This window comes from Bos indicus x Bos taurus, chromosome 11, assembly GCF_003369695.1.
Source record: "Bos indicus x Bos taurus breed Angus x Brahman F1 hybrid chromosome 11, Bos_hybrid_MaternalHap_v2.0, whole genome shotgun sequence".
NCBI classification, from domain to species: domain Eukaryota; kingdom Metazoa; phylum Chordata; class Mammalia; order Artiodactyla; family Bovidae; genus Bos; species Bos indicus x Bos taurus.
Genome location: NC_040086.1, coordinates 264,310 through 277,894, shown reverse-complemented (window position 1 = coordinate 277,894; position 13,585 = coordinate 264,310). Strand labels below are relative to the sequence as shown.

General features: G+C 42.5%; 1 protein-coding gene across 3 annotated transcripts in view; it reads left to right on the top strand.

Moving 5' to 3' along the window:
* TMEM87B (transmembrane protein 87B) overlaps positions 1-6,150 on the top strand; it is a 49,603-nt gene extending 43,453 nt beyond the window's left edge. For all 3 annotated transcript variants that reach the window (XM_027554514.1, XM_027554513.1, XM_027554515.1), the window contains exons 18-19: positions 1,633-1,663; positions 3,007-6,150. In XM_027554514.1, the coding sequence (XP_027410315.1) occupies positions 1,633-1,663; positions 3,007-3,066 (91 nt within the window). In that variant the 3' untranslated portion in view covers positions 3,067-6,150. The remainder of the gene's footprint in view (positions 1-1,632; positions 1,664-3,006) is intronic.
* Positions 6,151-13,585: the final 7,435 nt, after the last annotated feature.

Below are 13,585 nucleotides of genomic sequence, written 5' to 3'. Positions count from 1 at the left end.
TCCCTGGGACCAAAAAGACTGGGGACCGCTGCTCTGTGACACATGAATTCCAGGTAGCTGTTCCCACAGTAGACAACAGGATGGTTTGTTCCTTTCCCTGCTCCCATTTACTTCCTATTTAGACCATTTCTGTCTAATAAGAAGTTTAGCTCAGTGCTACCCAACATGCATGTGCTGTTTACATAGCAAGTTTAGAAACTGGACTTCACATCCACGTGTATGTGAAGTCCTTTTATATGCTTCTGTAGAAATGGAACAAAAATTTTGCAAGTCGTAGGACAATTTAAACAGATCATGAATAACCCATATGACCTAGTGTGTTCTCTGATACTCACATGCTGTATATCATGGCTTTTCTGTGTCTCTGATAAATGAGAAAGGCCAGCTTAGCGTAGTTCACCTTCCGTCTCAGTGCACCAATTCCATCTTAGTAAGTTTTAGACGGTCGTTTCCCTCACAGCAGGAGCCATTGCTGGTGTTTATCTCTAAATGAGGTGCCAAGCTTTGTCCTTGGCCTCCAAGGTTCTGGTTCATATTTCCCTAAGGTAGTCATCTCCTCTGGATTTCCCTTAACGGTATTATTCTGAGCCATCTAAGCAGCTCCTCCCGCACATCTCCGAGGCCCCCGCTTCACCTTCTTCCGTCTCCACCACGAGCTGCGCTGCCAGTGGCATCTTTGGGATTGTGCATTGGCGTGACTTTCATGTTGAGACCTTGACACTAGACCTTTCCTTTGGGCTCTCCCTCTCACTGGTTCATCGCACACCGAGGCTCTCCATTTGTCTTTTCTTTTTATCCGTATTATTCTCTTTTCTGAACAAAGATTATGTTGTGTAATTTTTTCTGTTTCCAGTGCCCTTCACAGGTTTGTGTCTAGTCAATAATAACAATGACATAGGAATTAAATACTTGATTCTATAAATACCACCTTTTGTAATATGTTCACTCATCCATCTTTTTAAAAATATGTATAATTTTAATTATAATTGTATTTATTTAAAGTGTACATGATGATTTGACATACAGGTTCGTAGTGAAAGGATGCCTACAGTCAAGCCTGTTCATCCCTCTTTCATTCTCACAAAAGCAGACGACACATGGGTTTTCAAATTAGATAGCACATCGCTAGTCAAGACATTTGTCCAGCTATTCAAAGTTAAAAATTACAGGGGCTTAAAAATAAAAACATAATTGGTTGCCCAAGTGTATAGCTTAATACATTTTTAATATAAGCACAGTTATGTAACCAGCACCCAGATAGCAGACCAAAAGCTGGAACATCACTAGCTCCCTAAGAACCATCTTGTTTTCCTCCCAAATCATGACCCCACTCTCCCAAAGCTACTGCCCTACTGATGTCTGTAACTGTAGGTTACTAGTGTTGGTTTTCAAAACCTGATCCCTCAAAACATCATACCTCCTTTCGGAGGGCTCTGCAGTATCCCAGTCCCCCAGTTTGGAGCATGTTAAGAACAGCAGTGCCGTGTGTCTGTTGGTGACACTGGATTCATTTCTGTCAACTGTGTCTTCCAGGAATGGGAATTGGTGGATCTTGGGATATGCTTATATTCAGCTTCTGTAGATTCACCGGCCTTTTAAAAATTTTGTCGCCTTTTTTTTCTTTTATTTCAGAGCTCTTCCAGTGTTAGTGGATTCAGATGAGGTAAAGTATTTTTGCTTATGTCATGGAGCTATTATTTTCACAAAGTAGAAATGAATCTCATAAATTCTGAAAGTTACTATTTTGTATGATTACAAGTTAAGCAGATCGAAAGACTGCATCGAGTTATGGGTAAAGTTTTGAGGAACTGGATCCTCATTTAAAACAGGAGCAAGATACTAACATGTAATAATACTATTAATATATAATAAATGCTTACTGGTATAAGAGGAGGGAAGAATTATTCTATGAAGTTTTGAGTCTGAATTTTTAACATCTTAAGATGTAAGAGTTTAGAAGACTTCAAGATGGCAGTTTGTCTGAATTAATCCCTGATAGATATTTTCCAGCAGTAAATAGAGTTTCTAACTGGTTTACATTTACAAAGTAGGGAATGTGAACAGACGATGTGGTTTGGGGAGGTTTCGGGGGGATTAGTTGTGGGTCACCAGCACACCCCCACTGGCGCTCTGCTTTACATATGGTAGTGTGTATGTTTCCTTACTCTCTCCACATGCCCCCACCTTCTCCTTCTCCCACTCTGCCCACCCCTGTGTCCATAAGTCTATTCTCTGTCTGTGGGGTTTGACCATAGTAGGGTGGGAACTTCTAGGAAGGCTGCTGTATGCACACACCTTGCTAGGAAACCATTGCGCTCGCCCTGTTTGCAGGGTCAAGTAGCAGTAAAGACGCAGACACAGAAAACAGACTTGTGGACACAGCGGGGAGAGGAGAGGGCGGGGAGAGGACAGGAGGGATTGAGAGAGCAGCATGGAAACAGACATTACCATATGCAAAGTAGGTAGCCCGTGGGAATCTGCTGTACAGCACAAGGAGTTCAACTCGCTGCTCTGTTGACAACCCAGAGTGGGGATGGAGCGGGGGCGTGGGAGGGAGGGGACGTGTGTATACCTGTGGTGGATTCGTGTTGATGTATGGCAGAAACCAACACAACATTGTAAAGCAGCTATCTTCCAATAAAGTCAATAATTAACGTCCCCCCCAAAAAACCTTTGGACTCCTTAGGATTTATAACTACAGACGTGTATACCATGGAATTACTCTTAAAGGGGCATTTATAGTGTTCATTTCATAAATGATTGATTTCTAATTGAAAAAATACTTAAACTGGTTAAGACAGACAAATAACCTGGATAATTATACTCCATAAGTAGAAGTCTGGACTATATGGTTTTTATTTTTTATGTCTAATATTTCTATGTATATTGTGGCATGGAAGGCACAAAATTGTGACTACTTTATAGAGACTCTATAGAGAATTGTGTTAGGTCTTAGAAGAAGCATCAACATTTTAACGAATATCTACCCCTCCCCTTTTTCTAAAGGAAATTATGACCAGATCTGAAATGGCAGAAAAAATGTTCTCTTCCGAAAAAATAATGTGATGGAACCCAAGAATGATGAAGGACTTCCTCAAGACTAAAAGAGAACTTTGTTTTGATATAGTGCAACAAGTTTTTATTGCATCATCTTGGAAATCTGTGTGTGAAAATTAAGAATTCAGATGGTAGGAGGGTTCTGTGGCCCTTTTTAATCTGACCCCTGAGTGCCAGTTTCATGTCCATTACATTGCCTACTTGGCAATGATCTGAGAGAAGTATTATAATAAAGATAGGTTCCCAGCTACCCTTAGCTGATGGGTGGCAGACATGTGGATTTGGGCATGTGGGTTCTCTCTTTTTTTTTTTTTCTGAAAAATATGACAATTTAAAATAACTTACTTACATCAACGTTCCTATTGTTCTTTTGCTGAGCTTCAAAACAGTGATATGATTCTTCTGAGATGTGGTTAAATCAGTGTCTCCATCTATTGGGTTTATAGTTATACGTTGCAATAATAATTCTCTTTGACTTTCATGCTGAAGTGATTTGGTAATACTGAGTTGGCTAGAAAGTTCATTTGTTCCGTGAGAGGTTACAGGAAAACCTGAACGAACTTTTTGGCCAACCCAGTAAGTAAAACTCGATTAATGTTGGAACATAAGGGTGTATATATGGGTAGTCTTACTCTGGGCGTGCTTGTGCTTGTGTGCACAGGTCTGTGCACAGGCCTTGTGTGCAGCTCACACCATGCACATCAAATCGTTGATCTTCTCTGAGCTCAGGGGAGCACAGTTCATGGAGAGAGCGGTCCCTTCTGAAAGTCTGCTCTGCTTGTCCCTCCCTTAGGCCGGGTGTGTATGTGCTGCTGCTGAATCCGCCTGGGACAGGTGGGGTCACCCGGCCACGTGGTTCCACCGGAGCACTTCTTCCCTAGCAAGTGGGGACGCTCATTACCAGTGAGCCTTGAGGAAACTAGAACCTTCTATATCATCCTAGCATATTTGGTTTCGTAATAATACGTGTATTTAACTGCATAGTAAGTATGTCACTATTAATCTTGTAATTAATTTTTTAACCTTAAACCATGTTTTATACATTATTTTGTTATATACGTAATGTGTGATTTGAAAATTTAAAAAAAATTTTTTAATGCAGAGCATGCTAAACTTGAAAAACCATTGGTTACAGTGTGACAGAAACGGTAGCTGTTTTGCTGCTTTCCTGACCAAAGATACAGGGCTAGTGGATGTTTAGAATAGGAATTAAAGGTAGAATCTTCTGTGTCTTTCTCTGAAGGAGTTCTAACCTTTGGAGTTGAGGATGACTTCCGAGTTTTTGGTGAAGAAGCATCAGGGTCTTAACCAGTACAAACACTTGAATTATAACCTTCCTTTATTTTTCTTTCCCATAGTAAGCCACAGAACGAAATGGTTTCTTTGAAAAGGCTACCTTTTGAATTGCTTTCTCGTTTGCTCATTTCATAGGGCTTAGTTAAAAAATAAAAAAGGTTTCTAGTAGTAATGACTCTTTAAAGATACTTTCAGCTGTATTTTCAGTAGTGAATATTGGACCCTGTTGTACTGAGAACGGCGTGGCTTTCATCATGCTTTAGCTTTTGGACATCCTTCCCAAGAAAAGAATGTGAGCTGGAGGTGACCATTTCCTTTTTGTTCCTAACGTTTGTATCTGATACCACTCCCCAGATTTTGAAGCAGATTGATCCCCAACTCATATGGCTCCAGTTGAATTTTGAAGTGCAGAATCCTGGTTTTCCAGCTGCAGAGGTAGTGGAGTGTGAGTAGGGAGTCAGTGGGAAGTGTGCAGTGATGCGTGTTAACACCTCTGATGTAACCTTGATAGTGTTGATGAAAACACTTCTTTCTGCCGCTGACAAGATAAATAATGCTGTGCCTGCATAGCCCAGCTACGTACCAAAATGCAGACTTTTCTCATCATCACAGAAAGCAGAATTTTCTCCTGATAACCTCATCAGAAATGTTTCCGAAGGATGCATACCGTGTCTGTCGTCCTCGGTGGTCAGTGTGTTGTCTACTGAAGACTCTCAGCCTGAATCAGATATTCCTATAGAGGGCCTTCTTGGCCCCCTCATGTGCCCAGGAGGGGGCGCCCCAGAACTGTAGCCTTAGTGCTTATGAAGGACCCCTGGGGAGAAGTCACACCCAGGAACACTGTCACAGCTCATCACCATTGCTTCTGCACAAAGACTCCAGAAACTGGTGGTCAGGGTCTTCGAGGCGGCCACACCAATTTATTCTTAGGATGCCATCAGGATGGGTCTCCTTATGAGTGCAGGGATCTGAGGGTAAGAGTCCAGTTCTCTGTGTTTCTAGGCGAAATGCCTAAGTGTTCTTACTGTGCCATTTGTGTTAGATTTCTGTGATGTATGACGTTGGCTTAAAAGGGAATTTTCATGTTTTAAGTTAGAGGAATATTAGTATCTGCTTTAAAGGAAGTTCATTTCAAATATAAGGAAAAATAGGTGAATGTGTGAATTTTTTGAGCCCAAGAGATAAGATGTGAAGAAAATATTTAAAATCTTCCATATGTCCTATAGAGAGCACTAGACCTCCCCACTCTAACACAGTGTATTTGCACTACTATAATGTGAAGAATGAGGATATAAAAGATGTACATGTGATTGCTTTTTATATCTTTTTTAAAAAAGGGGTTTGAGTCTGCTGCACTAGACTGTACATAACTGGTTTATGAGACGTGTTATACTAGCTTTATAAGCCCCTAGTGCTGGACTTGTGTCTTGGTATGATCAACAACACGCGATAAGCAATGCAAAACACCACGCCTTAAAGAAGGAAGTGTAACGTATTGGTTAAAGTACTAAAGAATGTATTTAAGTGACAAAAGGAGATTTAAGGACATGTATATTATGACATAGGAACTCAAGAAGAAACTTCTTTAGAACTAGGAAAACATGTATTTGGGAAGAAAATTTAGGGGCTAGAGTTGTATATTTTTTATTTAAGAAGTTAAGTTATTGTATAATTTGGAAGATGTTGCTTTGAATTTAGCACAAAACTATTTCAAAGATTTTTATTTGAAAAAAAGTGACGTATTTTTGTGCCTTAATATTTGTTCTGACTTAATAAAATGCTTTCTGAGCTTTTGGATGATTGGTTCTTGGTAATATCTGTGAGTACTGAAATTACTAAAACCTATAGGAAATGTAGACTCTGATAGATAGTACGACGTACACTTTTCGAAGGAGGAGGGGCGGCAACACGGGCCAGCGTTCAGCCTCGGTAGGACAAACGCGAATGAAAGGAGAAACTTTTAAAACTCAAATCGATATGCTTATGCTATTAAGTATTTGTAACAGTTGTTTTGCTTTCGGTGTCTAAGGAAATGAGCACATCACTAGTGCCAGGCTCCTCTGTTCATGGGATTTCCCAGGCAAGAATACTGGAGTAGGTAGCCATTCCTTCTCCAAAAGATCTTCCTGATCCAGGGATCAAACCCATGTCTCCCGTCTCCTGCACTGCAGGCAGATTCTTTATGGTCTGAGCCACCAGGGAAGCCTGGCTTCTGCATAAAAATGTTTAGTATAGCATTATTTAAAGTAGAGGAAAAAATAAGCAAACTAAACATCACATTAGAATGGTTAAGGAATTATAGTTTATTTAACCAGCTACTCTGCAACCATTACATTATGAAGACTATATAATAACATAGAAATGTACTTACAAGAGATATGGCACTTCCCTTATGGCAGTGGTTAAGAATCCGCCTGCCAATGCAAGGGATGTGAGTTTGATCCCTGGTCCAGGAAGACCCCACATGCCACGGAGCAACTAAGCCCACGCTCTGCAACTACTGAGCCCGTGAGCCGCGACGAGAGAAGCCACCACTGTGAGGAAGCCAGGCACCACAGCTGGAGAGTGGTCCTTGCTCACCACAGCTGGAGAATGCCCGTGCACAGCAACGAAGACCCAGCACAGCCAAAAAATTTAAAAAAGACGATATAAAGTTACATGTGACTCATGTAAACAGCAGGTAGAGAAAAGACTGGCAACAGATCTCAGGGGCGCTTAGAGTGTTGAGGTTCCGCTAGGCTGTAAGTAATTATTCAATTACATTTCAAGAGGCTAAGACAAAAAGTCTGTGTCTCCTAACTTGTAGGATAGCTGCAGAGTGAGCAGGGCAACCCTGCTCCACACGATCCCTCGGGGGCCCAAGGTGTATTTTCATATTGTGGGCCTGCCATCTGCATTCAGCCAGCAGAAGGCGAGGGTTGCTCCAAATGGGGGTTTTGTAGGACAAAGCCTGAAAGTGGTGCCCATCACTTAGTACATTTCATTAGCAAAACTTCAGTCACAAAGCCACACCAAACCACCAGGTGGGCTGGGAAACGACACGAGCAGAATGCCTGCCTGCTGTTTTTCTTTGTAATGATTGATTTATGTTTTGTCTGTGATGGGTCCTTGTTGCTGTGTGGCCTCTTCTCGTTGCAGTGAGTGGGGGCCGCTCTCTGGCTGCAGCGCTTGGCTTTCTCACTGTGGCGGCTTCTCTTGTGGGGCACAAGCTCTAGGGCCTCCAGAGCAGACTTAATAGTTGTGGCTCACGGGTTTAGTTGCTTTGAGGCATGTGGGACCTTCCCGGATCAAGGATGGAACCTGTGTCTCCTGCATTGGCAGGCGGATTCTTTTTTACTGAGCCACCTGGGAAGCCCTGAATCATCACATATATGTATCAAAATGTAAATAAACATTCCATCTTTTGTGACCCAAAATGAAGGAAGGGAGAGGGAGGAAAGAAAGTGCCTAGTGCCCAGGCCTTCCCAAGACAGCTAAGGTTAGTGTTAACGGTGATTGTACAGGTTACGGAGCTCAAACAGCTCAGACAGACTCCTCCGTACAAAATTCAAACACATTCTAAGGTTTATTTACATGTGTTAAAATGAAGTTACCCTGGGCTTCTCTGGTGGCTCATCGGTAAAGAATCTACCTGCCAGTGCAGGAGACCTGGGTTCAATCCCTCGTACAGGAAGCCCCGACATGCTGTGGAACAACTAAGCCCCTGTGCCACCGCTACTGAACCTGTGCTCCAGAGCCCGGGAGCCACAACCCCCGAGCCCGTGCACCTGGGGCCTGCGCTTCACAACTAGAGAGCCCACCGTGATGAGAAGCCCGCGCGCCGCAGCCAGAAAGAGAGTAGCCCCCCGCTCGCCACAGTCGGAGGACAGCCGGCACAGCAATGAAGACCCAGCACAGTCAAAATTTTAAAACTTAAAAAAAATGACATTACCCAAGGCACGTCCTCTGCCCCTTCAATGATAGTGGATTGGCAGCTAAATTCCTAGTAACATAACCTGGTATGCTACTGAATTCAGATGTAAATAATTTTGACAACATTTCCTTTAAATCATTTTGGGAAAGTAATAAGCTGCCAGAGAAGCCTGGTGTGCTGCAGTCCCTGGGGTTGCAAAGAGTTGGACATGACTCAGCAGCTAAATACCAACAAAATAAGAAACTGCAATGCAAGTTTCTGTACAGGAACACTTTTAACCCTACCCAGCAGATGGTGCCAAACTATGTCGCGGAAGAGGTCTAACCTCAACATTTTTGGTCGCTAATTCTTGCCTTTAAAAAATTTGTAAATTCACTTTTACTTACCAAGTGCCAACTAAGAGGCAAAATGTTAGTTTTAAAAAATGTACACTGAGTACCACCATCACGGCAAAAAAAAAAAAAGGAGCCAAGAAACAAGCAAGCAAACCTCCCCCTAAACTAAAAACCCCTTCTTATTTTGGTATGTTTCTAGTCTCTTTCAGAATTAGAACTTGAAAGCTTGGAAGGGGCCTATGAGCATTTTACAGATGAGAAAATGAACAATTGACTCCAGGTCCCTCTGGCCAGATTTTGCTTTTTCTCAGCTCTGGATCCTCAGGGTCAGAGGGAGAGAAATGCTACAGGAGGGTTGAACTGTACATCAAAACTCAAAATACTTTCTATGACTTGTTTATCCCTTGCTTCCTCATTTTATATTACTGTATTATCTTTCACTCTAGCCTCAAAATTCTTATCTCAACATAAACAGTCATAATTCTGATTCTCTGCTTCTTAATTTAATAAGTGGAGGCATTATACAGTCCAGAAAAGACAGTGTCTATTTTGTTTTGGTTTTTTAAATTTAAATTTATTTTTAATTGGATATTTTATTTTTAACACTACTGAACATACTGATAAAATATTCAATCCTTAAGTTTTAGTTTGCTTTTTTAAAAAAAGAAAATTAAGCATGAAGAAGCTGGACTTTTCACTAGGAAATTGCTTTTTAAATAATACATTTATGATTATAAAATGTATGTGTAGATTTCAAGTTCTGATAACGGGGAAGTACCTTCTTTTGACTGCCCAGACATCAACTCTAGATACAATTAAAATAACTACGTTGAAGATATCAGAGAGAGATAGGAACAGGGACATACTGGAAATACTGTTGGATACAGGGGATCGCACTGGATGCCTTTCCCGTATTTACGGCTTTTACACTCAGAGCAGGACACAGTGTGTGTCACGTGGAGATCAAACCCAGTTATAAAACCTGAATTTTACTTGTTGAATTTGAAGATAGAAATTAGAAGAATCACAATAGCTAGAAAGGGAAAGGATTATTGAAAGAGAGAACCAAAGAAAGTAAGCACCACATTCTGTGCGTGCTGAGCTGTGCTTAGTCTCTCAGTCGTGTCTGATTCTTTGTGACCCCAGGGACTGCAACCTGTCAGGCTCCTCTGTCCACACGGATTCTCCAGGCAATATACTGGAATGGGTTGCCATGCCCTTCTCCAGGGGATCTTCCCAACCCAGGGATCATACCCAGGTCTCCTGCATTGCAGGCAGATTCTTTACCAACTGAGCCACCAGGGAAGCCCACATTCTGTGTATAAACTTCCCAAATCACTGGCTCGCTCTCAACTGTGTTTGTATCGTACAGACTCTAAGACCAAAGCACAGATGGCCAAGAGGCATACGAAAAGATGCTCAGCATTGCTGATCATCAGAGAAATACAAATCAAAACCACAATGAGATGTCACCTCACACCTGTCAGAATGGTTATCATCAAGCATACCACAAGTAAATGTTGGCGAGCGTTAGCACACTTGGCGGGGGTGTAAATGGGTACAACCACCATAGAAAATAGTATGGCTGCTGCTGCTGCTGCTGAGTCGCTTCAGTCGTGTCCGACTCTGTGCGACCCCATAGACCGCAGCCCACCAGGCTCCACCGTCCCTGGGATTCTCCAGGCAAGAACACTGGAGCGAGTTGCCATTTCCTTCTCCGATGCATGAAAGTGAAAAGTGAAAGTGAAGCCGCTCAGTTGTGTCCGACTCTTAGCGACCCCATGGACTGCAGCCTACCAGGCTCCTCCGTCCATGGGATTTTCCAGGCAAGAGTACTGGAGTGGGGTGCCATTGCCTTCTCCAAAATAGTATGGCAGTTCCTCAAAAAACTACAAATAGAACTGTTACATCACTCAGTCAATTCAGTCACTCAGTCGTGTCCAGCTCCTTGCGACCTCATGGACTGCAGCACACCAGGCCTCTCTGTCCATCACCAACTCCTGGAGCTTGCTCAAACTCATGTCCATTGAGTTGGTGATGCCATCCAACCATCTCATCCTCCATCGTCCCCTTCTCCTCCTGCCTTCAATCTGTCATATGATCCAGCTATTCCACTCCTGGGTATATATAGGAAGAAAAGGAAAGCAATAATTTTTAAAGATACGGGCACTCCAGTGTTCATTGCAGCATTATTTAGAATAGCCAAGATGAGGAAGCAACCTAAGGGTCTTCCAACAGGTGAATGGACAGAGATGTGGTGCATGTGTACAATGGGGTATCACTCAGCCATAAAGAAGAATGAAATCCTGCCAATTTTGCACTGTAGTGTGTATCTCCACCTGGATTTATCTAATTTTTTTTCCTCATGATTAGATTGAAGTTACACATTTTTGGCAAAAGAATGTCACAGAAGCCACACATGTTTGTGCCTCAGATCAGAGGGTACAGGACATTGCCTCATTGATCTACTGTAAATTAAAAATTTTCCCTTTCTAATATATGTAGATACTTGGGGGAAGATACTTTGAGACTATGCAAAATTCCTGTTTCTGCTTAAATACTTACTCACTGATTTCAGCATTCATTGGTGGATCATGCCTGCAACAGTTATTACTGTAGTGCTCGAATGGTGCCTTTTCTATTTTTCACACTTTTTTTCTATATTTACTGATTGTAATTTTTCTATAAAGAAGAGTTGTTTCTCCTCCCTTTATTTTTATTCAGCTATGTATTTGGATCCCCCATGGACTCATAGATTTGGTTCCACTTCATGAAACAGAAACCCAACTACCAATGACTTAACCCAACAGGGGTTAATGTTTCTTAGATAACAAGACAGCTGTAAGAGGCCCAGTACTGTCATGTCTCAAAGAAATCATTAAGGAAGCAAGCTCCCTCCGCTTGCTTTTTTTAAAAAAGATTATTGAAGTACAGTTGATTTATAATGTTGTGTTTAATTTCTGCTGTATAACAATGTGACTCAGTTGCACATACATGTGCTCAGTCACTTCAGTCGTGTCTGACTCTCTGAGACCCCATGGACCATGGCCCACCAGGCCCCTCTGTCCATGGGATTCTCCATGCAAGAACACGGAGTGGGTTGCCATTTCCTTCTCCAGCGATAAAGTATGAAGTGAGTGAAGGGAGTGAAGTGAAGTCGTTCAGTCGTGTCTGACTCTTTGCGACCCCATGGACTGTAACCTACCAGGCTCCTCCATCCATGGGATTTACCAGGCAAGAGCAGTGGAGTGGGTTGCCGTTTCCTTCTCCATACATAACATATATATATACAAATGTATATATGCATTCTTTTTCATATTCTTTTCCATTATCACAGGATATTGAATATCGTTCTCTGTGCTCTACAGTAGGACACTGTCATTTATCCATTCTCTGTGTACGCTTGCGTCTGCTAACTCCAAACCCTCAATCCATCCCTCCCCCATGCCCCTCCCCCCTTGGCAACTGCAAGTCTGTTCTTTGTGTCCGTGAGTCTGTTTTGTAGATAAATTCATTTGCATCATATTTTAGATTCCATATGTAAGTGATATCACATGGTGTTTGTCTTTTGCTTTCTGATCTCACTTAGTATGATAACCTCTAGGTCCATCCATGGCACTGCATTGTTCCATTCTTTTTTATGACTGAGTCGTACTCCTTTGCACATATGTACCACATCTTCTTTTTCCATTCGTCTGTCAGTGGACACGTAGGTTGTTTCCCTGACTTGCGAGTTGTGATTAGTGCTGCTATGAACATACGCCTTCTCTCTTTCTAAACCTCCATCCTAAGCACCGGACTGTAATCTCATGGTCATGGAGTTGCTGCTGCAATTCCAAGCACTGGGTCCATGCTCCAAGCAAGAGGAAGAAGGACACACATCTTTGAGACTGTTTCTGTTTGTCAAGAAAGTGGCTTTCCTGGGAGCCTCATCTGCTCGGCTTTACTTACATCTCATTAGTCAAAACTGGGTCACACAGCCAAGGGAGTCTAAAGAGGTGGTGTTGGGGGTATTTTTACCTGGGTATATCGCAGCCCTAGACCAAGATAGCATTGATTAGCAAGGGAAAAGATTAAGAGTGTCCTCTTGGTGCCTCGCCCCGAGTGTGTGTGTGCACAAGCTCCGTCGTGTGTCTATTCACCTCATTTCCTGTTAGAGCTACAAATAGGGAGGGAAAAAATATTTTCAACTTATTGACAGTGGTCACTCTATCAGCCAAAAGCCAAGAAATGGCTTGCTCACATGAGGATAATTTGTGGACGATTTATTTACAGGATGTGGACAGGAAGTACAAATGCCAACCAGAGGACTGCCCTATCCCAGGGCCACTGATGGAGGCGCTGTTGGTATCCCTTGGCCCGGACAGGGGGAGGGGCTGTGGGAATCCCAAGGGAAGAGAGGGATGGAGAAGAGATTGCCTTGTAAAGAGCAGTGATTTTCTGTCAAGGGACACAGCCAGCTTGACTCAGCCTCAGGGCCTCACCCTTCTCCATCTGATCTCCCACTGTGCATTCCCAGCCTCCAAATACAACCAGAGGACGGAGAGCACGCAGGGGTGTTGATGCCATCCCTTCAGGTTGCCCTCCAGGGCAGAAAGCATCCGGAGGGGCAAATTGAGTGTCACCTGGCAGAACTGTCCTGTTTTGAACAATATTAAGTACGAATAGGCCCAGTGATTAATTTCAACAATTCCTTGGAGGTTATTGTAAATAGGCCTAACTTGCATAGGTGTAATCTTTGCAGTGAAATGTAATCTTTCCCTGAAAAATTACCCCTAAAGCTAATTTTTATATACTTGCCTTTGAAAATATCAAACACTGGCCAACAAGAATAATGAGCAAATTCTTGTGTTTAGTTTCAACTGCAGCAGAAAGCGTACTCCTTGGGACCAGACACATTCAAGCGTAAATCCTGTTTCTCCCGATTACTAACCTGATGTTTGATCTTGGGCAACTAAGCATGCTAAGCCTCAGTTTCCCCATC